At 43.6% G+C, this 26,575-nt stretch overlaps 2 protein-coding genes and 1 long non-coding RNA gene across 3 annotated transcripts; all 3 read left to right on the forward strand.

Annotated features, from left to right (window-relative positions):
* Positions 1-2,772: 2,772 nt before the first annotated feature.
* LOC147512787 (uncharacterized) lies at positions 2,773-4,964 on the forward strand. Its single transcript, XM_086599484.1, has 8 exons — positions 2,773-3,196; positions 3,270-3,467; positions 3,640-3,885; positions 3,971-4,069; positions 4,183-4,277; positions 4,504-4,577; positions 4,674-4,750; positions 4,867-4,964. Exons 3-8 carry the CDS (start codon positions 3,883-3,885, stop codon positions 4,942-4,944), a joined length of 426 nt encoding a protein of 141 aa, XP_086455610.1. The 5' UTR covers positions 2,773-3,196; positions 3,270-3,467; positions 3,640-3,882; the 3' UTR covers positions 4,945-4,964.
* A 5-nt stretch (positions 4,965-4,969) lies between these two features.
* Positions 4,970-6,424, forward strand: LOC147512788 (uncharacterized). Its single transcript, XR_015217264.1, has 4 exons — positions 4,970-5,087; positions 5,170-5,243; positions 6,148-6,199; positions 6,379-6,424. It is a non-coding gene; the product is annotated as an uncharacterized LOC147512788 (long non-coding RNA).
* Positions 6,425-18,905: 12,481 nt separating this feature from the next.
* On the forward strand, positions 18,906-26,448 carry UVH1 (Restriction endonuclease, type II-like superfamily protein). The gene is made up of 9 exons (XM_086595795.1): positions 18,906-19,867; positions 19,956-20,179; positions 20,409-20,497; positions 20,971-21,132; positions 21,995-22,810; positions 24,058-24,168; positions 24,244-24,504; positions 25,083-25,306; positions 25,774-26,448. The coding sequence occupies exons 1-9, from the start codon at positions 19,002-19,004 to the stop codon at positions 25,982-25,984; spliced, it is 2,964 nt and encodes a 987-aa protein (XP_086451921.1). The 5' UTR covers positions 18,906-19,001; the 3' UTR covers positions 25,985-26,448.
* The last annotated feature ends 127 nt before the right edge of the window (positions 26,449-26,575 follow it).

Consider the following 26,575-nt stretch of genomic DNA (forward strand, 5'->3'; position numbering starts at 1 on the left):
AGCATTACTTGCAAGACACGGTCGGCCGGGCACATCAAGCGATACACTAATATACGACGGCGACTGCGCCACAAACTCATGGCTCGCGAGGATCTGGCGAGTCCCCACCTGAAGGAAGCGACTGCGTTCTCAAAGTCGCCCTTTCATATCGGAGGACGCCTCGAGAACGCATCCATCAAGATCACCGTCTACCATCCGGAGGTCGCGAGCACGCGAGAACCATCCACATGATCACTCTTCAAGATGATTCCGCCTCGAGCTCCGCGGGAAAAGCGGCGGCGTAGGTGCCCTCCACGAAGTATACAATTTCACTTCCACAAGCCGCGTTTTATGCCACGCGATTCGTGGTCGAAGCGGGGAGATATCACCTTCTCGTGAGGCCGACCTCAACAAAGATCCGCCTCCCGCGATAACGATGCACTCGTGGTACACGCGTCAAAATCGATGGACCGTCAAAGCGAAGTTTTGATCGACCCTGGCAGCTCGTGCGATATTTTGTTCTATCACACGATCCAAGAGATGAACTTACCAAAGTCGGTCTTCATAGACCCCATTGCACCCCTCTTCGGATTCAACGGCTCCAGAGCCGACCCAATAGGAGACATCATCCTCCCAGTCTCAGTGGGATCCCGGGAAGACAAAGTCAGCTTCAACACGCGCTTCAGCGTCCTAGATACCAAGTCGTCCTACAACGCCATTCTAGGACGACGTTGGATACATCAGATGCAGGCCGTACCATCCACACTGCATCAGGTCATCCGTTTTCCCGGCCCAAGGGGAATGATGGAACTTCGAAGCAACCAGCTCGAGGCCCATCATTGTAACCAGATCATTGCAGCAGCCAAGGCCATGCAACCTCCCATCTCCGTCAGCAACGAACCTACCAACTATACAATGGCCAAAGATTTAGTGGCTGAGGTGAGAGCTAGCTTGAACAAAAGCGTAGTATTTGGGGGCTCCAAAGAAGTCTCCACTCACCGGCCCGATCGACCACCAACCGAGCGCCGGGCGAACCAACAGTTCAAATAATAGAGGTAAGCCCATTGAAGAGCATCACGAACAAGCGAGTCCATTGATACCACCACCGCTTACCCTCCAACCGGAAGGATGGCGGGGAACTACCGATTTGTTGTTGTCACGCCGGCCGGTCATTTCGACTCGTTGTCATAACCTACGAAGGGCGTCAGTTCTAATCGACTACTCCGGCCGCCAAAGACACCTAGGGATGTCCAAACGGGTACCGACCCGCCCGAACCCGATTTTTCGGGTTTTGAGCGGTATCGGGTTACCCGGCCCCCGCCCTATTCTTTTGCGTCGGGTCGGGTTCGGGTATTTGTTGGATACATGTGACCAAACCCTACCCTAACCCTATATTTGGTAACCCGTCGGGTTCGGGTTAGGGTTTCGGGTATGGTAAAACCCGAAATATATGAAATAAAAGAATATTAAATCTCTTCATCGGGGAACGCCATTTTGAGTTATTAGATCTCAAGAAAAAACCTCTTTTCATCTAATTAATCAAAAGCCATCTTCTTTTATTGGATTTGATCTGTTTAACTTTAACATCGTAAAAGCCACCCAATAAATCATCAAAGATTCAAAACACATGGGATTGCATTTTTGAAAAGCAAAAGAAGAGAAAAGTAGACCAACAAAAGCAAAGCAATTCCAAGACAATAACTCAATAAGATTGATGGTTTTGGGAGTTCGACTTCTTGTGGTGGTGTGAATCGACTGTTGATTTGACAATAAGATTGATGGCTTTTGGGAGTTTCGGTTTCTTGTGGTGGTGTGAATCCGACTGTTGATTTGCTCGGCCTTGGTGACCACATTTAGAAAGAGATATTTGAGGAGGTGCTTTGCAAATTTTACGAGTGAATGCAAACTTAAGCGAAGACCATCAAACCCACCAATCTCTTCATCATGAGCGTGTGATTGGGTTGTCTTGTTCTTGGAGAGTTGTTGGAGGGAAGAGAGAGAGAAGTAGTAGTGGTACGGTCAAAGGTAATTTGTCTTGAAGACCAAAAGTAAATAGTAATGAAAGCAAAAAGACTAAAAAGTTTGTTGAAGATAAATAGATAATAAATGAAAATATAGTTGTTGGGAATTATGGTCTGGTTCGGGTTCGGGTTTTGGTCGGGCATTTTACCCTATATAACTGGGTTTTGGGTTCGGGTTCGATGCGGATATGGTTTGGGCTTTTAACCCTTTTAACGGGTTTAGGGCCAAATTATCGGGTCGGGTTCGGTCGGTTCGGGTTTAGATAGTGTGAACAAACCCGACCCTATGTATTTCGGTCCGGGTTCGGGTTCGGGTTTTGTCGGACTCGTGGTTCGGGGTTCGGTCTTTTTTTCGGGTTTTAGGCGGGTTCGGGTTTGGCGGAATGGACATCCCTAAGCACACCAAGACATTCGGCAAAAGAACAACCCTCCGAGAGCGCCTTAAGCGCATGAGCCAAGCACCGACTCAAGACAAAAAAGAAGTGAACCTCGGAACCAAGAGGCGACCCTAAACTTCGTCTATGTGGGAGCCAACCTCGACCCCACACTTAAGGCTCAACTTGTAAATTTTCTATCCATGAATAAAGATGTGTTCGCTTGGTCGTATATCACTACCAAAAAAGTGACTTTTAGCCTCAAACATTTTGCTGCGGCCAGGGGTTTGGTGGCTATATCTTACTTGTTGCCACGACAAACCAAATATGTGGCAAGAAGTACCTTTTTTGCCTCGTGTTTATCCTTTCGTAGCAAAATGTGCATATTTTGCAACCGTTTCAATGTCGTCGTGGCTTTAAGTCACACCTTTTGTAGCGAACAAGTTTTGTGCGTGGCTTTAAGTAAGTGTTTGGCGTCAATGGCGGCAAAAAGACTATTTAAAATATTAAATAATTATTTTCATTAAAAAAAAAGGCAGAAAATCTGTTTCCCTCATTTATTTTGGTGAAAATTGAATCTCAAATAACAAAAAGAAAAAGAAGAAACAGAAAAACCCAAATATTTTTCAGCGGATGCAGCACCGGTTGCTACCTTCTTCTTCACCCCAAATATTTTTCACCGGCTGCCACACCAGTTGTTGCCTTCTTCTTCACCCCAAATGTTTTTCATCGGCTGCCGCACCAGTTGCTGCCTTCTCCTTCACCGGTTGCCGCCTTCTTCACTACTTCTACCTCCTTCTCCACTGCTTGCTTTACCTTCATGTAATCCATCATTAGTTTGTGTGCTCATGTTTATTTATGGAGAACAGTGCATGTGATCTATAGTTTCTTGCAGGTCCTTCGGGCAGTATCACATAATTACCCAAGCATAATGGCAGCTTGTTGGGGGCAAGTTTCTAGTATTTTGTTTGGAGTACTGAGGGAAACTACAGTTGGATTCCCTAGCTCTGAGTGTTCAACTAGGCTGTTGAAGAATGATATATTAAATTATGTAGGTTCACTTGGAGAGAGATGCATAATGGCTGATGTGAAGGTAAAATATTTTGGCCTTTCATTTTCCTCATTGAACAATATATATTTAAATAGATACGTTTACTACATGGGCAAGGTGCTCTTCCAAAATATTATGCATCTGTCAAGTTCTGTAAACTACAATTTGACTGCTATTACTGCATACCTAAGGTTGTAAACAAATGTTGATTTAGGTATTAGATGAATGTCTACGTGCAATATCTGGATTTAAAGGAACCGAGGGTGTTCTAGATGATAGGTCTCTGGACACCCCATTTACATCTGAATGTACCAGAACAAAAAGAATTTCATATGCTCCATCATATGGACTTGTTGATCCAGAGGAAGGAACCCCAACATAAGATTCTTCAGGAAGCGAGCAGTGGTGTGAGGTTATTGAGAAGCATCTACCACTAATTTTAAGGCATAATTCTGCGATGGTATGTTTGCTAATGTTTGTTAATCTTTAATTCAGTTTTTTCTATTCAAAGTTAATTATTAAATTTGAGTCTTTTTTTTCCCTAGAAGGTAAGAGCAGCGTCTGTAACTTGCTTTGCCGATATAACTTCATATGTTTTCTTCTCCCTCGCAAAAGAAAAGCAGGATTTTGTGTTGTCATCTTTTGTAAGTGTGAATAATAATGTTCACTGAAAGTCATCATTTTTTCCTTCCTTTAGTCTATATAATATGACTTTCCTCATTAGTCAGTGCATTCTTTGGATATTTTTCATTTGTAGATCAGTGCAGCACTCAACGATGAGGTTCCTTCAGTCAGGTCAGTTGCTTGTAGGGCCATTGGTGTCATTGAGTGTTTTCCACAAATCTTTCACAGGTAAATTTGATTTTGTTATGAGATCTATTGAACTTGATCTATTTGCCACTTACGAAAGATGTTTATTCTTTTAGAGCAGAAACTTTGGACAAGTTTATCCATGCTGTTGAAATGAACACACGAGATCCTTTGGTCTCGGTAATTGTTTTGTTATATCCAATTTGTAATAATATTCAAAATGAATTTTGTTTGTCTCTGCATCTCTGGACCATGTGCATATAAGTAGGTTTTCTCCAGGTTTGGATAACAGCATCCTAGGCTTTAGAGCAAGTGATTTCAATTTGGATATGGTTTCCACTGGTGGGTTCATTGTCACAAAGCTTCGTGAATATTCAATTTTTATCTTGTTTTTGTGTTTTTCCGTCTTACTTTCCTTTCCTCCCTTTTACTTTTCAGTAGATTCAAAGGCATATTCTCTTTGGATAGCTCTTTTAGCTGAATGTGCTATGAGATTGAGCAAGGATGGTGACAAGGTAAATTTATTATTATTATTCTTTTCATCCTAACTCATGCTCTTCTTCACTGTCCAGTATAATTTGTTGTTGTCTTCCTTGTGCATACACACGAACACTGAAAATCTGTCTTTTAGATAAAATCAAATGATGTGAGAGCCCTTGGAAATTTTTCAAGATTTTTCAGATTTACTAGTCTACCAACTTCACATTAGAAGCATATTTTGGAGGTTCATCTCGAGAATCTATAATGATAGTCACAATGCACAAACTTCAAAAAGAAGTTATGGGAGATCCTCAATGGTTGGGAAAAATGGTCCAAGCATTTGTTTCATGCGTGACAACTGGAAATGTGAAGGTAATCTCTGGTTCTCGATATATTTGTGCTTGTCTTCTTTTATCTATCTCTTGCTTATTTGAAATTCGAGATCAAATAATAGGTCCGATGGAATGTCTGCCATGCATTGAGCAACTTATCTCTGAATGAGGCTTTAAAGTTGGAAGATATGACTTGGTAAGGATACTTCAAGTACTACATTTTTTTCATGGGTAGCACGCTGAATATTTGTTTTGACCATAATATTGCCAAGTTACATTGACATGGCTTGGTGTGCCCGTGCATGACACAACAAAATATCAAAAAGTGAGGTATATCACATACAATGTGTTCGAAACGGACACGTGGTGTGTCCATGTAACATAGTAATATTGTGATGAACACGGGTGTGATCCCCCCCAAAACCCTCAGTCTCCCAGACCAACTTGTACCATGTTTCCTATGGCTCTATGGCTCTAATTCTGAGAGCTTTACACTTAAAATCTTTTTATGTGTAGGTCCACCGAGGAATGATTGTGGGTGATTATTTCGGGATATGAAAGATGTGTATAAAAGGTAACTAATCATATCGTTGGTGGGGCTTGTAGTATTTGCAGTTGCTACTGCTTTTATATTACTAATGATGGAGACCCTAAGTGCTTTCCTCCATGCCTTGTGTTTCATTGGTGGAACATTTTACCATTTGTTATGGTTAGAGTCGGACCCTTCTCATTTGCCTCTTTGGCTAAAGAAGAAGTTTGATCTTTTTTTTGTATAAATCACCTTTTTATTTTTCATTTATGGAAGTCATATGCAAAAAGAGTATATTGTTTCATTTTCAGTGATTATTTGTGCAGTATCTTGTTTTCAACTACTTAAAGTAGAATAACTGATGGGGTTTAAGGGCGATTATTGGGTATTGTCAACTACGTCATAATCTATTTGTTTGCTACATTATAATATTATCCATCTGTATTATTCAATTTCTAATAATGGAATTGCATCTACATCTACTCTGTTTTGTCTAGAATTTAGAATCTAGAATTCTAGATATGCTACAAGCAGTGATCGGTCTTGACTTGTTCATTTTTCCTTTGGGCAGGTGAGAAAAAAGGGTGGGGAGTGGTTATCATCCTTGGTCTTTCGGGTCTTAGGTATGAAATAGCTACACAACTTCTAATGAACATTTTGGTTTATAGAGTCGACACTAATGAAGCATATGTTAAGCTTGGTAGATGACTAGGCATTGTTGGAGTGATAAATCTTTAATTATTGTCTTCGGTTTATGTCTTTCTTGTTATTTCTAAACTTTTCTTGTTGTTTGTTTCTTGAGAAAATAAATGCACATTGATGGCTTCTTGTACATGCATGATCGATTCAATTTTGTGGTTTTGCGATTTTGACTCGATAGGCGGAATATGGTACTACTGCGCATGCGTACTGCTGGATTTTGAACTTCCAAATCACAAGGATTTTTTGTGTAGACATTTTGATACTTTTGTTTGTGTGATACTGAAATACTCCAAAGATGGATTGTTGTTTCTCTTCTTTTTGGTATTGATTGGAATTGGTTTATGTAGCTTCCATGTGAAATGAAATTTCAGTTTAGATTCTCATTCATAGCTCTATGTGGTTTTAGTACACAAATTATTATTATTATTATTATTATTATTATATATACAACACTTTGCCGCGGCCATTTGTTGTAAAAAAAACCCAAAAGTAATGTCTTGCGGTCTTGCAGCGCTATTTCTTTGCAAAAAAACCAAAAGTAATATCTTCTTTGTGGCCATTTAAAAAAAAAAAAAAAAAAAAAGTAATGTCTTGCCACGGCAATTTGACAAAAAAAACCAAAAGTAATGTCTTGTCGCGGGGCATTTCTTGCAAAAAGAATAAAAATAATGGCGGGAGAAACATTTATTGCCACGACTTGTGGCAATAAATACTTCGCAGCGGCGTTACAATGACAAAAGGAATTAATTTATTTTGGCAATTAAACTAATTCAAATAAAAAACAATGTCTTGCCACGATATGGTCGCGGCTAAATGTTCATTCTCTTGCAGCGGTGGCAAAAGTCGTGGCAACAAACTTCTTTCCACACCCTTTTTTGCCTCGAGCGAGGCTAAAAGTTTTTTTGTGGCAAAACACATGTTGCCACGAATTTTGGGCCTTTTGCCACCACAACTGACCGCGGCAAAAAATCATATTTTTAGTAGTGTATCGATGTGCCTGGTATAGACCCTAGTGTTGCATGCCATCGTTTAAACATCAACCATGGTGCCAAACCAGTTCGACAGCGTCCTCGAAGATTGTCCTTACGCTTTCAAAAAGCAATCAACGACGAGGTGGACAAGCTCAAACAAGTAGGTTTCATCAGGAAGGTCGACTACCAGAGTGGGTCGCCAACATAGTGGCGAGTCGAAAAAGAATGGCGCGATCCGTTTATCGTCGACTTCACCAGCGTCAATCGGGGAAACTCGAAAGCGGCTTCCCCTACCAAGAATCGACCAACTAGTCGACCCGGGCGTGTGGGCACGAAGCTGCTATCATTCATGGGCGATATAGCGGGTACAATCGGATACCATTAGGCTGAAGAAGATCGAGGGGAAGACATCGTTCATCACCGAACAAGGAATTTATTGTTACAACGTTCTCCGTTCGGACTAAAAACGCGAGGGCGACCTACCAACGGCTAGTAACTAACATGTTCGGGACATGTTAGGCGATACCATGGAGGTCTACATAGGCGATATGGTAGTCAAGAGCAAAAAGCGGTGACCACCTCACTCACCTCGAAAGCGTTCTCCGGACTAAAGGCGAACCGGAATGAAACTGAATCCGAGAAATGTCTTTTGGGCGTCCTCGGGAAAATTTCTCGGATATCGAGGTCTCAAACGAGGCATCGAAGCAAATCCAGACCAAATTGGCGTTCATCGACATGCCCGACCCGCAAAACAAAAAAACAGATACAAAAGTTGTCGGGTATGGTATTTGCCTCAACCGATTCATATCTAGAGCATCGGACAAATGCCGACCGTTCCTGGAGATACTAAAGAAAGGCGAGCAATTCTCATGGAGCGATCAATGCCACCAAGCATTAAGCCACCGCTTAAGGAGTACCTCCACAGACTCCTCCCGTCCTCGCCAAACCAACCGGACGGAGAAACTCACGGGGGCTCTACGGCGGTATCGATTCGCGCCATCGGCTTCGGTCCTATTCAAGGACGAACACAATTCAGAAAAGCCGATCTACTTCACAAGCAAGACACTCACTCCAGCCGAGAAGAACTACTCTTACATAGAAAGAGCCGTCCTTGCTTTGTTATACTCGGCAAGGAAATTCCGACCGTATTTCCAGGCTCATCCAATCAAGGTGCTCAGCGATCTTCCTTTGAAGAGGATTCTTCACAAAGAAAACAAGACTACAAGGATGGCATTATGGGCCGAAGAGCTGGGTGAACACCACATCGACTTCGTCCCGCGCATATCACAAAAGGGCCAGGTCGTGGCAGATTTCCTAGCTGATTTCCCAGTCGACGACCCTAATTGGGAGGCCGAAACAGAGGTCGCACCCAAGAAAGCGAACATGCACACAGTCGGTCTCTCGTCGATGGTTCCGGCAAGAACGGAGGCGATTGGTATGGGAATCGTTTTAGTCTCCCGAGGGGAGCTATGGTAGAGAAGGGTTAAGTTATAGACCATAGCGTCAACAATGAAGCGATCACGAAGCACTAATAATGGGAATCTTGTGGCGATCCATTTCGGAGTAAAGGAGATCCAAATCTTTAGTGACTTCATGGCCGGTCGTTCGCCAGGTTGCAAAAGAGTACACTACCAGCGAAGGTAACCTCTCCAAATACCTTCAAGTTGTTAACAATTTGCTTCCGTCATTTAGCAGAGCGACGATACACCATTTTTTGCGTGACGAGAACCGTCACGCAGATAGCTTGGCGTACTTAGCCACTCAGACACCGAACTGTGTCCCTCGACAACTACTTATCGACGTGGTCGATCGACCAGCCTACCAAGCGAACCACGTCTGCACAATTAGCGACCTGCTCCCACTCTCTGAAGATCAGACGAGTCAATCATGGATGCAGCCTATTATACAGTACATCGATGCGGCACACTCCCGAAGGGCGCACCAAATCCAAGAAGGTTCTACACCAAGCACGTAGCTATTGTATGGTGAATGACAGATTATTTCGCAAATCCGCAGGGGGACCTCATCTGAGGTGTATCAGCCCAGAGCAAGGCCAGCTAATTTTTGCTGAAATTCACGAAGGAGAATGCGGCAACCATGCGGAGGGCTCACTTCGCCACAAAGCGATCTCCGGGGCTTCGCCGGCCTCGTATGCGGTCGATGCTAAAGCGTCGTCCTCAAATGTGTCAAATGCCAAACATTTGGTCACAACATCATACAACCATTTCATGGCCCGATTAACATCGCGAGTCCTTGGCGTTCCACATGTGGGGCATGGACATTATGGGACCATTCATCCCTCGAGAAAAGCACCGGCTTCCGGCCGTCCCTTAACGCCCACGGACTACTTCACTAAGTGGGTTGAAGCAATTCCGTTAGCACCGTCAAAGAATCACATGTCGAAATTTCATTTGGACTCATATCATCACCCGGTTTGGCCTTCCACATAATCGGTGATGGATAATGGCTCTCAGTTCAAGGGCAAAAGCGAGTCAAAGAGTTTACGGCCAAGTGGAAGATCGTTCATGCATTTCTACACACCACGATGCGCTCAAAGCAATGGACAAGCGAGAGGCCGGCAATAAGGCCATACGGAGAATTTGAAAAGAAAATTGAAAGAACAAAAGCCCGATTGGCCCAATCGGTGGAGAACATACTCCGGGCTCATCGCGACTTCTGGCTTCGCTCAAAGCGCCGGGAGTCACCATTCTCCCTATGTTATGGCGCACGAAGCCGTCATACCCACCGGTGACAATCCGACAACCCGATCTGAACTTGTCGAAACAGGCCTTAATGACTTCGGTTCTAGCTCGAGATCGACCTCCTCGAGGAGCGGTAGCGACCTAGCGGCCGTCAGAAAGTGGCGACCTACCAACAGTCCTCAAAAGATCTTACAACAAGCGAAAGTACTTCCACGATCTTTCCACCGGAGGGGATCTCGTATTGAAGAAAACTCAAGGCGAGGCTAAGCTAGCACCAACATGGGAAGGCCTTACATGCATCGTGGAGCGCGTCGTTGGCAGCGGCGCGTATTGGATTAAAACCCAAGAAGGAAGGATGCTGCCACGACCATGGAACACGTACTTGCTAAAGCAATTTTACCAATAGGTGTAGTACGCATTGTAATTCCTGTTCCCCGGCACAACAAAGTTCAAATGAAAGAAACTCAAGATGGTATCATAAATGGCGGACCTACTCACATCTCCAAACCACACCGAGCAAGCTCCATACCTAAACACGCGCTCATACGCGCAGGACGCTCTCAGGAGCTTACAGGCTCAACGCCTCTCCGAGTCTCGCTAAGTTGAGGACCTATACTTCTAGGATCAACTAAGCGAGAACGCCTCCGAGGCGTAACGCCCTCGGGGGCTAAACGCAGCGCTCATGGCGCGAAAGGCGGCTCTCGGGAGCTTACGGGCTCAACGCCTCTCGAGAAGTCGCTAAGTTGAGGACCTATACTTCTAGGATCAACTAAGCGAGAACGCCTCGGGGAGCGTAACGCCCTCGGGGGCTAAAACACGCTCATACGGCGCAAAGGCGCTCTCGGGGAGCTTACGGGCTCAACGCCTCTCGAAGTCTCGCTAAGTTGAGGACCTATACTTCTAGGATCAACTAAGCGAGAACGCTCTCAGGAGCAGAACGCCCTCAGGGGCTAAACACGCGCTCATACGGCAAGGCGCTCTCGGGGAGCTTACGGGCTCAACGCCTCTCGAAGTCTCGCTAAGTTGAGGACCTATACTTCTAGGATCAACTAAGCGCGACGCTCTCGAGGAAGCGAAGCATACCGGGGGCTAAACGCGCTCACGCCAGCGGGGCGCTCTCGGGAGCTTACGGGCTCAGCGCCTCTCCGAAGTCTCGCTAAGTTGAGGACTTATACTTCTAGGATCAACTAAGCGAGAACGGCTACCGAGGAGAACGCCCTCGAGGGGGCTAAACACGCTCATCTGGCGCAAGGCGCTCTCGGAGCTTACGGGCTCAGCGCCTCTCGAAGTCACCGCTAAGTTGGGGCATACACTTTTCGATTCAACTAAGCGAACGGCTCGGGGGAGAGAAGTAACCCTCGGGGGCTAAACACGCTCGCTCATACGCGGGGCCTCGGGGAGCTTACGGGCTCAACGCCCTCGAAGTCTCGCTAAGTTGGGGGCATACACTTTTCGATTCAACTAAGCGAGAACGGCTCTCGAGGGCGAAGCGCCCTCGGGGGCTAAACACGCTCATACGCGGGGCGCCTCGAGGAGCTTACAGGCTCAACGCCTCTCCGAGTCTCGCTAAGTTGGGGGCATACACTTTTCGAATCAACTAAGTGAGAGCATGCTTTAGAGCCTCTTTCATCCTCACTAGACAAGGACCGATACTCCTAAGGTTAATCGACAGAAAGAACGGCTCTCGGTGAGCACCATAGCCCACGAACTTACAGGGGCAAAGCCCCGTTTTCGTCCTAAAAGATCAAACGCTTACATAGCGTGTTCCCATACATTATCATAGCAGCATAACATGTAGCAAGAATACATTTCAGAAGCAAAAGGCGTACATAGAATCAAAGCCATGAACAAGTCAGACCAAAACATATACAGCATTAGTCAAGTGTTAACCAAAACAAGCACACATATCGGACCCAGTGAAATCATCTCCAGAGCACCGACCTGCTGGGTCTACCCAGAAAATCCAGGTCGGTTACCAAGTTACAAAATACCAAATGGAACGAACTGCCACTTTCGTGGAAACCAGTTCTCAAATCAATAGAAGCGGTACGGTCGGGCAAAAAACGCAGCTCTAATGTTTAACCCTCATAGGGGCAAAGAAAACGCGCGGTCAGATCAAACAAAACAAAAACATATCCTCACCAATAGACAGAATCAGCATCACGGAGCGACCACATGTTTATCCTCAGGAACAGTACTGGTTGAGGGAACATGTCTGGCAGCTCGCAGAGCAACACGCATACCGGCCTCTTGAGCACCACCCGCCTTCCGGTGACAATATTTTCTCGTCTTGCATTACTCACTACAGAGGCGGTGGTATCGCGGCGTTCGAGCCTTTACGAACAACCCTCTGGCATTGCTTCGCGTACTCGGTCACCTCCGTGATCTCCATTTGCAGATCAACAACAGACGCAGCAAGTTTTTCATTTTCATCAGCAACAGCACGACATTTGGCCGACATAGCTTCCAGCCTTTTCTTGTCAGCTACCGAAAGCGGCTTCGCGGACATCGGCTTCGACTTCGGGCATCAACATCGATAGCAGGCGTTACCTGGCGTTCTTCAACTTATCATAACCGGCAAAGAAACCGCAAGTCACTGAAAGAACAATAAAAATCAATCAGAAAGAACGACTGAGAAATTAGCAAACAGCGTACTCACCAGACAGCTCGCCATGTCCATGGTCCCCAAGAGCGTATCCATGTCGTCGTCCTCGACCTCAGCTTTGTCCCCGTCCAGCACAATACCCCTCAGAAGACTCGTCGCTATAGGCGCAGAGTGGAAGCTGCAGTCAGAACGCTTCACAGCACGCTTCTTCCCCGACCTCCCGACATAGAAGAACTCGCTCCCCACGTCCCCAACGCGAGGGCGCGAACTCCCACTAGCGGCGCCGCCCCGGCCCTGGCGTCCATCCGTTCGGCGGCCGAGGTCGCCGTCCTCCCCGATGGGGCGACTTGATCACCACACCTCGGTAGAGGGCGCCACGACCTCTGGGGCCGTTTAGCCTTTTTGACCCGATGCCACCACCTTCCTCTTTGCCACGGTCACCGCGGCATGCGCGGATGGAACTCCATCTCCTCCATCAGTAGAGGAGCTCTCTCACGCAGTTGCCCCCACCCACACCAAAAGCGTAACAACGAGCCATGAGGAAAGCTAAAGCAAAAAGAACAAAAGCGAGAGGCAATGAGGAAGAGATAGCATCTTTTCAAGCATGATCAAAAGAGCGGAAGAAACGACCATACGAGGAGATGACCAACAAAAGCAAGCACGTTCGGTGAAGCAAAGGCAAAGAACAAATGGAAGTCCAAATGCCATCGCTCTCCCGAGCGAGTTCTATTTATGCAAAAGAAACGTCTCTTCCCGAGGCAGCTCATTAAGACATCGAGACGCCAAACGCCAATCCAACTGGCAGCCATCATTTCATATCTCGCAAACCGGTCATATCCGCACACGTGCCAAGCACGCACTGTAGTGGAAGTGACCATTGCTCACAAAACACTCCAGTCGTACTAGTACTGAGTAACCAGAGGACGCTAACACCGTCCTCACGCAGACACAGTTCACGATTGATACAAGTCGACCAACCCAAGGGACAAATCAAAGCGGACATCAAGATGCATAAAGGAAGAAAACAACGGATAACAACATGGCATTAATATAAAGCGGTTAGCAAAACCGAAGACCCATCCCCGACCTCAGTCGCCCGAGATAAGCCGAGTCTGGCTGGTCTACCCGAAAAAATCCAAACCCGGCTAAAACATCATCGATCATAAAAGCGCAGGACAAAGAAAAGGCGAATTGCCCGGTAACCCCGGGAAAACAGCTCTATTGTTTTAGGCCAGAGGCCGCTTACAAACGCAAAAACCAGACATTCAACTTTCAAACAGCATCTTCAAAGCCTTCAACCGGAGGGGCGCCCAAAGACTTTGGGAACAACTTCGGATCACGGGAGACGCCCGATAATGTTTGCCGGTTAAGCGCCCCACCTGCACCGCCAACGGCGGGAGGTTGATCCGCGAACCATCTCACGGCCAGGAGCAAGAACGACCATGAGAACCAAAGACGACCGACCTCGGCGAAGTCGACTGTCGATCTATTGCGAGGTCCTTGAGTCGGCTCCCGGGCGGTCGCCATACCTCGCCTCGGTTCCTCTATTTCAAAGACGGATGGCAAGATAGGCGCGCCGCCTCCATTCGCGGTAGCTTTACAGCGTGATGCGGCAAAGCGTATTAGCAGCAGCGACGCCTTCTTCTTCGGATCGGATCATCGACCTCATGCCTCCGGCCCGGCCTTCGTTCCACAGCCGGCGTCCTCTCGAGAGTGTAACTAGTTGCGCCTTCAGCGTTTCCAGCTCCACCTTCTCCGATTGAGATATCGCTCGGAGATCGGAGACCTCAAGCCTCAAGGCCTCAACCTCCGACTTCTCCATCTCAGCAAACAAGGCAGTTGTCTTCAGTTTCTGATACCCGGCAACCATCTGCGGCGGCTTCATACATAGTACCACAAACAAACGATAAGCAACAGTGTACAATAAGGGATAACACAATCAGTAATAACACTACCACTTACCAGGCAAATCGCCTTATCCACCGCTCTCAAATTCGACTCTAGTTCCTTGGAGTCAAGGTCCTTCCTATCACCATCAAGCGTCATTCCTTCCAACAAGCAAGCGGCTATGGGTGCGGACTTGTAGCTGCAGTCCGACCTCTTCACATAGCGCTTCTTCCCAGTTACTTCTTCCACATACATCAGGTTGCGCTCCAGCTCGTCCTTGCCAGTACCGGACGGCCCCTTACCGGTATCTCTCGAGCCAACCTTCCCCTTCATCTTGCCTGCGCCATCCCCAACCACCCGGGGTCGAATGACCTCCGGGACAACCTCCGGGCCGTCCTCAACCCGAGCGGCTGAAGTCGGGCATCGGCCCGACCTCCGGGTTGCGGCTGCCCTCCCACCCATTAAGCACCTCACCACCCAATGCGTACGGGCCACCCTCGCGACCTTAGCGGTCGGTACTCGAGCGTCCGGGGGTCGTCCTCCACGTCGAACGGAGCATCCTCCCGACCCATCCCCGACCCAGACCCGGAGGCCCCAGCACCCCCGAGGGGTCGCTTCACCCCAGTACGGCCCCGGTTTCTATCCTCTCTGGTCACCAGATCACTGCCACGCTTCTCCATAACACGTACTTTGGACGCTCCCTTGCCACGAGCCCTACTTTTCTGAGCTTCCCTTCTCTTCCGAACGACGGGCCCTCCACGCTCCTTAAAGAATTCGGCGACCTCTGGCAACTTCGCAATTTTCTCGGCCCGAGTCAACCTAGCGAAGCTCTCGATCACTGCTCGGTTCGTCTCCTGTGCAGGACGGTTATCTGTACAAAAGACAACATAACAAATATTAGATCAATACTGGGATCAATCGTTACCAAAGATAAAGCCTAAGAAAACGCATCGGTACCCGTGATGAAATCACACGTTTTCTTGTCAACACTGAACCCACTCGCACAGTAGTTACCCACTAACAGGAACGGTCTTTTATCCCAAGACTCGTTACTCACTCCATCGAGCGGGTGTGAGTAGCTTCGGGTTTGCAAGCTAAAGTTAAATGCCCTAGATCGCTTCAAGGTGAAGTGCTCAATAATATCGGCGACCGATCCGATATTCACCTGGCGTTCAACAGTCGAACACCTTCAACAACCGCCACGTGTTACCAACGAACCGCTGCCGGCGCTTTGCCGCGGTGGTTCAAAATTGACAAACCAACCCGAAAATGGTATCGTCATATCGCCCTTATTTGCCCTCGCATGACGATCACCCGTGGTGCGGGGGCGTACCTATCGCTAAACACCCGATGCGCCTCGATCGGGGCTCGTGGATCTCCAGACCGTCTACAGTTATACCATATCTTTTCCTCAGATGTGGAAACGCCCTCAAAGCGTGTTTATCCACAGCCCTAGTTGGAAGCTCGCTCGAAGACGACCTCTCACCGCGTCCTGAAGTGCTAACGTCAGCAACCACAGAAGCAGATCGAGCATCGCCTTCCTCACTCGCAGCCTCATCACCCTCACCCCGCACACCAACTGATTCATCTGTCTCCTCCTCATCCTCCCAACCAAGGGAAACTTCACGGATCTCGTTCGAACGAGTGTCATCGGAATCCGACATCTTTCTCCTCTAAACTTATCAAATCTAGCTACTAGTATCTAGCGAGTACCTAACAACTCTAGCACGAAGCTTAGCACCAAACAAGGGAAGCGGGTTCAAAATGGCGAGCACTAACACGAAGATTGATCGCTTAATGAAGTTCTCTCTACCAACCGGCAACAAAATGAAGTCTCGGTCCACGCAAGTAGGATTTTTGAACAACCGCCCCTCCGGTTTCCAAGGCATTATGATTACACCCTAGCCCTAGCCATCCACGACTTCCAAGTAAGCTGTCTTGTCTTTTTAGCATCCCCAAAAGCGGGTATACGTTTTCTTCTCTTCATTTGCTTTCGGATCACGTCGCGTCTTTGCACCGCGTCACACGATCATACTAACTAACTAGCGACGCGGTTAACACCGGTTGTTCTACAGCGATCGTGGCGCCTCCCAAATATCACATAGTACGTAAGCGGCGTGCCACCGTTTCTCTCGGCAGGTCGTTACCCACAACCTACCGGGGGCCGTGGGGAGTGATATTCTCTATCCCAACGACGCTTAACATGGTGGAACTAATGCACCGACCTATGGTCCGTGTCGCATCCATGAGCCAACATCGCGCCCACGGGGACGGTCGCAACATCATGCGAACCACGCCGTGCAATGACACGGACCCTATCCATAAGCAATCATGGTGAAGGTGTACTTGCACTCATCCTAATCGGTCACTAGTCACGGCCGCCAAGCTACGCGCCTGGATCGCCACTCCTCATCATCACAGCGGACCTATGTAGATATTTCACGTGCTCCCCATGATCCACACCCCACGTTGGTGACATCCTTTTACACGTGGAGGGTGAGGATACACTTTCAATCTCTATAAATACCACTCCTATGAACTACGCCAGACCTGATTCTACTCTGACCCCGAGAACCAGAGTAAGATACGTAGGCAGTTCGCTCCAAAAGCCGAACTCGGTCTCACCCATCCATCCATATCAGTCCTCCAAAGACTGTGTGTAAGGGAATATCACATCCCACCTTTACAAATCTCTTTCCCAAACTACAAGGTAGTTGCCTAGTTTGTATGCAAATTTCATTAAGTATAGTATAAGACTGTAAACATAGAAAGTGAATATCAAATAGATAAGAGGAGATGCGAAAGAGATAAGACTGTAAATATAGAAAGTGAATATCAAATAGATAAGAGGAGATGCGAAAGAGGAATGTGAGATTGGAATGGCCAAATGTAGTAAACATAGATAAAATGTGAATTTCTACCTTGGATTTTTAAAAGAACAATTAAGAGCCAGAATTAGTATAAAAGAGCTCATCTAGTAGGGGGATAATACGAGTTAACTCTAAAAGAAAAGGCCAACCAGCAGGGCAGTAACAACTAACAACAACAATGGCGGCCATGAGCACAACTATCGCTCACACCTTTTTACTAGTTTTTGCAGTGCTCCTTTATTTTTGTTGTTCACAAACTTACGCAAACTCAGAAAAACATATATACGTTTACAATGATTTATATCCAGGTTCAATATTGAGAGCTTACGTCGCATCTAAAGACGACAATCTTGGGTGGCACAATCTTGAATACAAACAAAATTTCACTTTTAGTTTCAAACTTCATATGTTGTTAAAAACACTTTTCTGGTGCAATATGGAATGGAAGGATGGGAAAGGTCGTTGGCTAGCGCAAAGTTTCCACATATTCAACGCTCATCTAGTACACCGCAATCAAACGAGCGCATGTGATGTTTGTAATTGGTCTGCTCGTGGTGATGGGATATACCATACCTTTCCATTACTTAATGATAAAAGTTACAAGCGTGTGCTTGAATGGAAAGATAGAGGTCATGCAATTAACGCGACTATATAATGATCAATCATATTAATATTAATGTACTGCTGAAATATTAAACTCTAATGATGATGATAAATAAGCTAGTTATCAAATAAAAGTTTGGTGGTTATTGATGTTTTATGATCCAATTTTTGTTTCAAAGTGAGTGAAGCGAGTACTACGTCTGGATATTTCTGATCCATATATACTTTTTTGGTATCTTCATGTAACGAAAAATAGACAGATGATAATCATGGTAGAGTCCGGTTCCTCTATAACCGGGACAGAGATCAATCTCTGTAACTGTTGAGATTTTGGTGACACCTGTCCACTTATATTGCACCAAACTGAGCCGTCAAATTTCATGATCACTTATTCTAAAGCTTGCAAATCTATTAGACACCGTTTTTCTTTGATAATCATGCGAGCTTCTTTGGCATTTCAGAAATAACACATACAACTCGTTTAGTTTGCAAGTTGCAACACTAGTAGCCAATATATAGTCGCTTGCCGGTCTTTCTAATTACTTGCTAGTAAGTGAGCATCCTATATTGACTTAAGACCTCGTTGAAATTAAGTGTGGTAACGCCATAACATTCAACCGACTTCAAGCTGTAAAATCTTGGAGAAAATTGAAGGAATACAATAAGAAATCTGGTTAGAGTACTTCAACAACTAAGTCTGCCGGTAAAACCAAATGGTTACACTAACAGGAAGACCGAATAAGTCTCTCATCACACTCTCCTTGGTACTTTATGACACATCAATGTCTAATATATGTGCCGTAAAACGAAAAAAAAAAATCACGTTTAGGCAGCGAGAGAAATCGATTGGAATTGGAATGTAAATGGAACTTGTTACCCAATTATTGTCCTTGGTACTATTTACTTACAATTATTGTTCTTGTTCGAGTTTTCTTTAACAATGGACTAAAAAATTTGTATTTGTAGTGTTTCTAAGAAGTCCTTTTTTTTAATGGTTGTAGGATAATGAATATCTTAAAAGAAACATTTATTTTAACCAATTTGCATTCTTGACCGCCATCTGGAAAAAGAAAAAAGGAAAAAAAATGGTACAATTTCACGAACACATAATCTCCGAACTTGTAGAAGACAACAACAACGGAATCGTAATCCTCTCATCAGGTCTATCTCTCCACAAACTAATCTCCTCTCTCGTCCTCCTCCACTCCTCCTCTCAAAACACTCTCCTTATCCTCTCAGCAACCCCCTCTCAAAAATCATCCATCACCAACTCCCTCCTCCAAAACTCCACTAATCCCAACCCCCTCCCTCAAGAAATCACTTCCGAACTTTCCGCCCCTCACCGCATTTCCCTATACTCATCCTCCTCAATATTTTTCATAACCTCCCGTATTCTTATCGTTGACCTGTTGACTTCAAGAATTCCCACGTCATTAATATCAGGTTTAATTATTCTAAACGCTCATAATATTACTGACACTTGTACTGAATCTTTTATAGTTAGAATTTTTAGATCATTCAATAAAAATGCATATATTCGCGCTTTTTCGGATAAGCCACATTCTATGGTATCCGGGTTTGCCAAAACGGAGAGGATAATTAAGTGTTTGGGATTGAAGAAATTACATTTATGGCCTAGGTTTCAAGTTTATGTTTCGCAAGATTTAGAGAAAGATCCACCTGTGGTTGTTGATATTAGAGTGTCCTTGTCGGTGTATATGAAAGGGATTCAGAAAGCAATTATTGAAGCAATGGATGGTTGTTTGAAAGAAATTAGGAAGACGAATAAAGTGGATGTTGAGGATTTGACTGTGGAGAATGGTTTGTTTAAGTCGTTTGATGAGATTGTCAGAAGGCAGTTGGATCCTATTTGGCATACTTTGGGTAGGAAGACAAAACAGCTTGTTATGGATTTGAAGACTTTGAGGAAACTGCTGGATTATCTTGTTAGGTAAGTGATGGAGATTTTTGTTTTATTAGTTTGGTGCTTGAATGGTTTTTTAATGTTTTTTTGTTTTGAATGATTTGAAGTTGTTTAGGTATGATGCAGTAACTTATTTGAAGTATTTAGATACTCTGAGGGTATCGGAAGGTGTACGTTCTGTTTGGATATTTGCGGATTCGAGCTATAAGATATTTGAACTTGCTAAGAAAAGGGTTTATCAGTTGGTCCGATCAGATGGTGTGAAAGTGAGTGCAGATAAGAAACGTGTGGAGAACAAGAAGAGGAAAGTGAAGGAGGATCAATACAATGAGAAGGAAGGTAATGGTTTTATTGAATATCATTTTTCATTTGAATGTCCATAGTGTAATCTTTTTAATGTACCAAAACATAGCCATGACAAGTTTCTAATGAGTTCCTGCGCACGACTGTAAAAAGTTGGCATTGACATTTTAATTAACGGCAAAGGTAAATGATAGTTTCAATTTTGTGAATGAGTGTAGCCATGATGCATTGAACTTGACTTTTACTTTGTCTTATGTCTATGTAGTGAAGGGAGGTTCTGCAGATACAAGCACAACTACTGCAGTTGCTCTTGAAGAAGTGTTGGAGGAAGCACCCAAGTGGAAGGTTTTACGTGTAAGTGAGTTAGCTTCATTAATTTTTATATTAGATGGTTCAGATTATTTTTCATGATATCCACACTGTTTTTAGACACATAGGCTCTCTATTGGATCAAAAGACTGCAAATAGAGTCAGCTGCTTTTAAGATTTCCCCACTATCTTGTTTCACCATCATATCAAAACATTAGTAGTGTGTCTGGCCACATTCATGTTCTTATTACAGAAAGGCCTCTGGGAGAACATACAAGAAAAGAAAGGAAATACATGTTGAGAAAATCTTATCAAAAAAGTTTTACTTGTCAGTCGTAAACTTGAAACATGACTTAAATACTACGATTGGTGTGATCGTGTCAAACTCATTAAAATAAATAGATACCTATCAAGAGTCTCTTTTTCTTCTTGAGTTTCAATTCAGGTTTGAGCTGCATAAAATCAATTTCAGGTGTGTGTTACTGTTTTGTAAAGTTCATACTAACTTTGCCTTGCAGGAGGTACTCGAGGAGATTGAAGAGGAAAGACAAAAGCAAGCTACGATAGGCAAAGAACGTGTTGAAAATGTTGAGGATGATAGTTTCATTGTTTTAGTCGCATGCAAGGATGAGAGGTCATGCATGCAGATGGAAGACTGCATCAAGAAGGGCCCACGACAGGTCTCTCCGCTACTAATAAATGTTGTTATTTTTGTCTCAGCGGTGTGTCTAATGGGAGTAGCATTTTTTTTATTTAATATTTGTAAGTAATTTACCTATTTCATTCTGTGGCATGTTAATGCTTGTGCGTTACTCTTTTAGTTCAATGTTTCTCTTGTGAATAGGGACTTTATAGATGGAAGCATAAATGTCTACAATATAGGACAGGATGTTTTGGTAAAAAGAATAACAACTCCGTAGGATGTCACACATAACTGTTGACACGATTATACTAAGTTGGTTTGCTATACATTGTCAAGCAGTAAGGTAGATAATGATAAAATAACGCCTAATTTGTTTATTTACATGTAAGTTTCCAATGAAAAATCGACTTTGTAGAGTCTTTTGTTTTGTTTTTTTATGCATACACAGTGAGAGAAGGAGATGGTATGGAAGGTGAGAGAGACACTTATATGTGGTGAATATATTGTAACGTGGTGGAAATGTAGTCATCGGCGGATGCATGTCGTTCTTTGAAATACATCTAATTCCTGATGGTTGCTTCACATGTTTACTTTGGTATATCATCGTCACCTCCTGCGAGTCCTTGGAATTTAGCCTACATGTTGGTGGGGCCTCAAGTAAAAAAATAAGCTTGGGTGTTGATTATGATATGGGGGGAGGTTCAGTGATGGCTCTTTCCAAAAAAAAAAAAAAAAAATCCAAATCCTAGCTCCATCCATGGGGAGATTAGCAAATTTTTAGATATCACTAAGCCGTTAGTTGAGTATTTTATTGTTCTTCATCGTAAAAGTACTTTGACCGAATTATCATTTATGCTCCAAGTCACCCATCGGTTACTTGATAATCTTTTCTGGTGCAGGTGATGCGGGAGGAGTGGGAGAAGTACTTGCGGAGTAAAGCAGAGCTGCATAGCTTTCAAACACGTAGCAAGAAGAAAAAGGACCCCAAAGGTTTTGGTATACTGAATGGTGTGGTTCACACCATGTCCAGGGAGAATGCAGATCCCACCAGCGTAAACAAGTTAGAGCACGATGCCCTTCTCGCAGCTGCTTCAGAAGTAAGTGGTATAGACACTAAAGAAGTCATTGTTGGAGATGATCCTCAGCCTTCTGCTAGCAGTGGAGGGACTGGGAAAGGGAAAGGAAAAGGAAATGGGAGTAGTAGAAAAGGTCCAACAAATGCTAAAGGTCCCAAAGCAAAAGCTGTTAAGAAAAATGTGCCAGAAACCAGTAAATTAGAAGTATCTGGCTCAGAAAATAAAGGTCCAGAGATTGCCACTGGTCCTGTTGAAGATGGTTTTAGCCATGAAAGGTTGCTGACAAGGCCATCCATAAATAAAGGAGTTCTTCGAAAGCATACTCAAGAGGTCAATGGAACAGATTGTTTAAATGCAAAGCCACTCCCTCCAGTGCATTTTTATGCTCTTGAAAATAATCGAGACATACTTGATATAGTGAAGCCATCTGTGGTTATTGTATATCATCCAGACATGACTTTCGTCAGAGAGGTTGAAATTTATAAAGCTGAAAATCCCTCAAAGCTGTTGAAAGTTTATTTTCTGTTTTATGAGGATTCTACTGAGGTGCAAAAGTTTGAGGCTAGCATACGCAGGGAAAATGGAGCATTCGAATCTTTGATTAGGCAGAAGTCACTAATGATGATCCCCACCAATCAGGTTCTTTAATATTTTGATTATATTTCTTTACATTTTTTTGTTACATTTTCTGTTGTTTCATCCATTGGTTTTATATTTGGCTTGATACATGGCACTTTCAAAAAAAATCTCTTATGACATGAAAGGATTTGCATTTCTTGTATTTTAGACTGCCATCATATTGTATTTTAATCGTTGCTGAGTTAGCTGCTTGTGCTTACAATGAAAGTAGTAATCTTGTCTCGTGGGAATGGTTACTTGCAGAAGGTATTTGATTAGATTGAAGACCTTCTCAGGAAGGTTGTCTGGTATAGCTTTGCATTAGAGATTTGTTTGACTAGGGAGTGCAGGAAATTTTGGTTTGTTGTGAGAAATGGGAGGGTATGAATGGGAAAAATTCATTTGTAGCTTCAAATTTTGATTTTTCATCTCTTGTCCATGATCACGAGGGTTGTGAAATTCGGTCTATGGGCACTTTCCATCACGCAGATCAGTTTTCAAATGGAAGTGGGAAGTGATGAGATTTTCAACAATGTCGAGAATTTGGTTTATCTATGACATTGGCGGACAGCGGACATGCTTTAGATGAGATTTTCTGGTATTTCATTGTTTCAGACTTTCAGGGTTTGCATTTCCCTTTGGTAGGCCCTTTTAAGCCAGTGGTGGCTTTCTTTCCTTTTATGTTACTGAATAAATTTCTCTTTTAGTATCATTTTTTGGAGTGTTAATCTTTTTAGGGAACTTAGATAACAAGACTTCTTGTGGAATTGGGATAATTTAGTTTTGTAATTCACTTCTTGTAATTGGGTTGTTTTTTGGGGATTGGAATTACCTAACCTACCATTAGCAACTTTTTAAGGTTTAGCTACCTTCCTAACAATTTTGGGAATGAAAATACATTTTATTGAAAAAAAGTTTCTTTTTAGTAGTACTGGAAAATTTTGTTTTATATTTCTTGAGCTAGTTTATTTGATCGAAAACTGTGAATGGACATTTCATTTCAGCTGCGTCTATCTTGAGGTGCGTTTTATGATCTTTTCATTTTGTGTCAAGTCTAGGTTGGGATAAAGCTATCTCCTAGTTCCTGTTCAATTATGTGCTATAAATTCTATGGTTTGCTGGTTATTTGGAACTATCATGTCTCTAGGGTTTTGGGTATCTCTGTCCATTCGATATAGTTTTGATCATTCGGTTAATGAGGTGTATATCTTCATTTACTAATAATGATTTTATTAGTAATTAATGTCATTTTATGCAATTAATGTCAGGATGAGCCCTGCTCTGGATTGGCTGTGTCTGGTGGGCCGGAAGCTCTAAATGTTCAGAATTCAGTAACTAGAAGGGCAGGTGGAAGAAAGCAAGTGGAGAAAGAAATGCAGGTAGTGGTGATTTCCGTTTTTTCTGGGTAGTAGGTCAAAAATGAATTACAAGCGATTTTTCACTCTGTTTTGCAGGTCATTGTTGACATGAGGGAGTTTATGAGTAGCCTTCCTAATGTTCTCCACATGAAGGGCATGCGTATTATACCTGTGACTTTAGAAGTTGGGGATTACGTCCTTTCACCATTGATTTGTGTGGAGAGGAAGAGTATTATGGATCTCTATCAAAGCTTTGCATCTGGACGCCTCTATCACCAGGTGGAAGTGATGTCCCGCTACTATCAGATGCCAGTGCTTTTGATTGAGTTCTTGCAAGACAAGAGTTTTTCCTTTCAGGTAATTCATACTCACAAAGTTAATCAAAGAAGTTTATTTTTAGTGTGGTCTCTTTTACCATGTTTGTCTCTAAAGATGCAAACTTATGAAAAGACCAATAGAAAGTGAAAAAGTTTATTTTATAACTATCACTTTTGTTCTTGTTCTTCTTCCTTTTTTCTTAGTGAAACTAACAAGAGTTTGCCCACTGTGGGACTCGAACTTACGCAATTAAAGTTATATGATATTTACCAAAACTTTGGTGGATCACTTTTAGTGACATATTTCCAAATCTGGCTTCCTTCTGGTTCTTTCTTTACATTTCAGAAGGAACAGCTTCTGATGCTAACATCGATTTTGACATACATGTGTTTATAAAGTATCCAGTTGTGGAGCTTCTGGATTACTTTTATGGTTGACCTTATGTATAAATGGGTACCTAGTGTTGTCTGACAATGATGAACATTATGGTGAAACCTATAGTTTATTTATGATAAATATAAACTGGTCACGTTAAGTAGGAAAAAGAAATAATATGTTGCATAGTTATATGAGAAGAAATTTGGTTGCTTTAATATCTTCTATTGGATTTTTGACAGTCCGCGAGTGAACTTGGTGATGACGTTACACCGACAAGTATAATATCTAAGCTATCACTGCTTGTGATGCATTTTCCTCGCCTGCGTCTTGTCTGGTCACGCAGCCTGCATGCCACAGCTGAAATATTTGCATCGCTCAAGGAAAATCAGGATGAACCCGACGAGACGAAGGCAATGAGAGTGGGTGTCCCAACAGACGAGGGTATTGTGGATAATGACGTGAGGTATGCAACAGACGGGGTTATATTTTTTTACTAGTCCAGCTGAACTCACCAATTAGATTATAACCAGGAAGTTCAGACATACTAATGCACTAAAATTGGTAGGCCACCAACTTTACAAGCCAAGTTGGGCAGAAAGAGTTCTATCATCTATGGCCTACATGTTGCATGTATCAAATGTTTGTTCACCCAGGTCCATTACAAGGTGAAATGCTTGTTTGAGTGGCTAAGGTCTAGGGTAAAGATTTGTGTTGGTATGAACTGGTTATAGTTGATTTCTTTCTTAATATTTTATACCTTCATTTAGATTTGGACATACAGTAGTAAGCTGTTGTGGCTGTGTAGTTGCCTTAGTTCTACAAAGAAGTTTTCTTCCTTAGCCTAGCACATTGAGAAACTTGTAGCTTCAACTTCCAACCATATTAAGTACGCCACCTTTAACATGGCGATGGTATTATTTGCAATCTCAGGTCCGAAAATTATAACACATCCGCTATTGAGTTCTTGAGACGGCTCCCAGGTGTGACGGATTCCAACTACAGAGCTCTGATGGATGGTTGTACAAGCCTAGCCGAGCTTGCTGTTCTTCCTGTTGAGAGGCTGGCGGAACTGATGGGTGGTCAAAGAGCTGCTCGGACACTAAGAGATTTCCTTGATGCTAAGTATCCAACCTTGATGTGACTCGGAATCAAATTCATTGGCTTCATCGTTCATTAATGTTGTTTGTAACTTTGTACCGGCACGAGTGGCAAGCAGATGAGCTGGCAAGACCGTTGGAGGTTGTTTCAGACTTTCAGACTAGATTTTGACCTCATACGTGGACTGGAGAAGGATTATAGATAAGGATTTAGGAGATCTCAATTAATAAAATGTTATTTGTGATGGCAATTGGCATATGCTAGGACCATGTATTCTGAACCAGTTTTTCAAATCAGTGCAAGCAAGGAGATGTCGGGAACACTGGGTATTTGACTCAGCCCTTGACCTGCCAATAAAATGAGTGATCCAGATGATTATTTCTCTGTGAAATGATCATTCATATTAATTTATTGTAATTCTTGCAGGTTTTGTTGTAATTCTTATAGTTGGTCATTTGTTGTAATTCGTTGACAGACAATTTCAAGTTATTGAGGTTTTGTTTCTCATTCTGAATTCTTTGGCATCAGTAATTTTGGCTAAGCGCAGGAAGAAAGTTACTGCGCATTTGATAATCAACTTGTTAAATTCTTTTTATAAATACAGTAGGTGCAGAATTATTGAAGATATAAAACT

The sequence above is a fragment of the Coptis chinensis genome, chromosome 3 (genome assembly GCF_015680905.1).
Source record: "Coptis chinensis isolate HL-2020 chromosome 3, ASM1568090v1, whole genome shotgun sequence".
Taxonomy (NCBI): domain Eukaryota; kingdom Viridiplantae; phylum Streptophyta; class Magnoliopsida; order Ranunculales; family Ranunculaceae; genus Coptis; species Coptis chinensis.

Bases quoted from the DNA above. Each gene is read 5' to 3' on its own strand.
- LOC147512787 (XM_086599484.1), top strand. The intron at 4,278-4,503 runs GTAAATTTGATT...GCATATAAGTAG, and splicing joins TTTCCACAAATCTTTCACAG to GTTTTCTCCAGGTTTGGATA. The intron at 4,578-4,673 runs GTGGGTTCATTG...TTTACTTTTCAG, and splicing joins TTTGGATATGGTTTCCACTG to TAGATTCAAAGGCATATTCT.
- UVH1 (XM_086595795.1), top strand. From the start codon at position 19,002: ATGGTACAATTTCACGAACACATAATCTCCGAACTTGTAGAAGACAAC. The intron at 20,180-20,408 runs GTAATGGTTTTA...ATGTCTATGTAG, and splicing joins TCAATACAATGAGAAGGAAG to TGAAGGGAGGTTCTGCAGAT. The intron at 22,811-24,057 runs GTTCTTTAATAT...AATTAATGTCAG, and splicing joins TGATGATCCCCACCAATCAG to GATGAGCCCTGCTCTGGATT.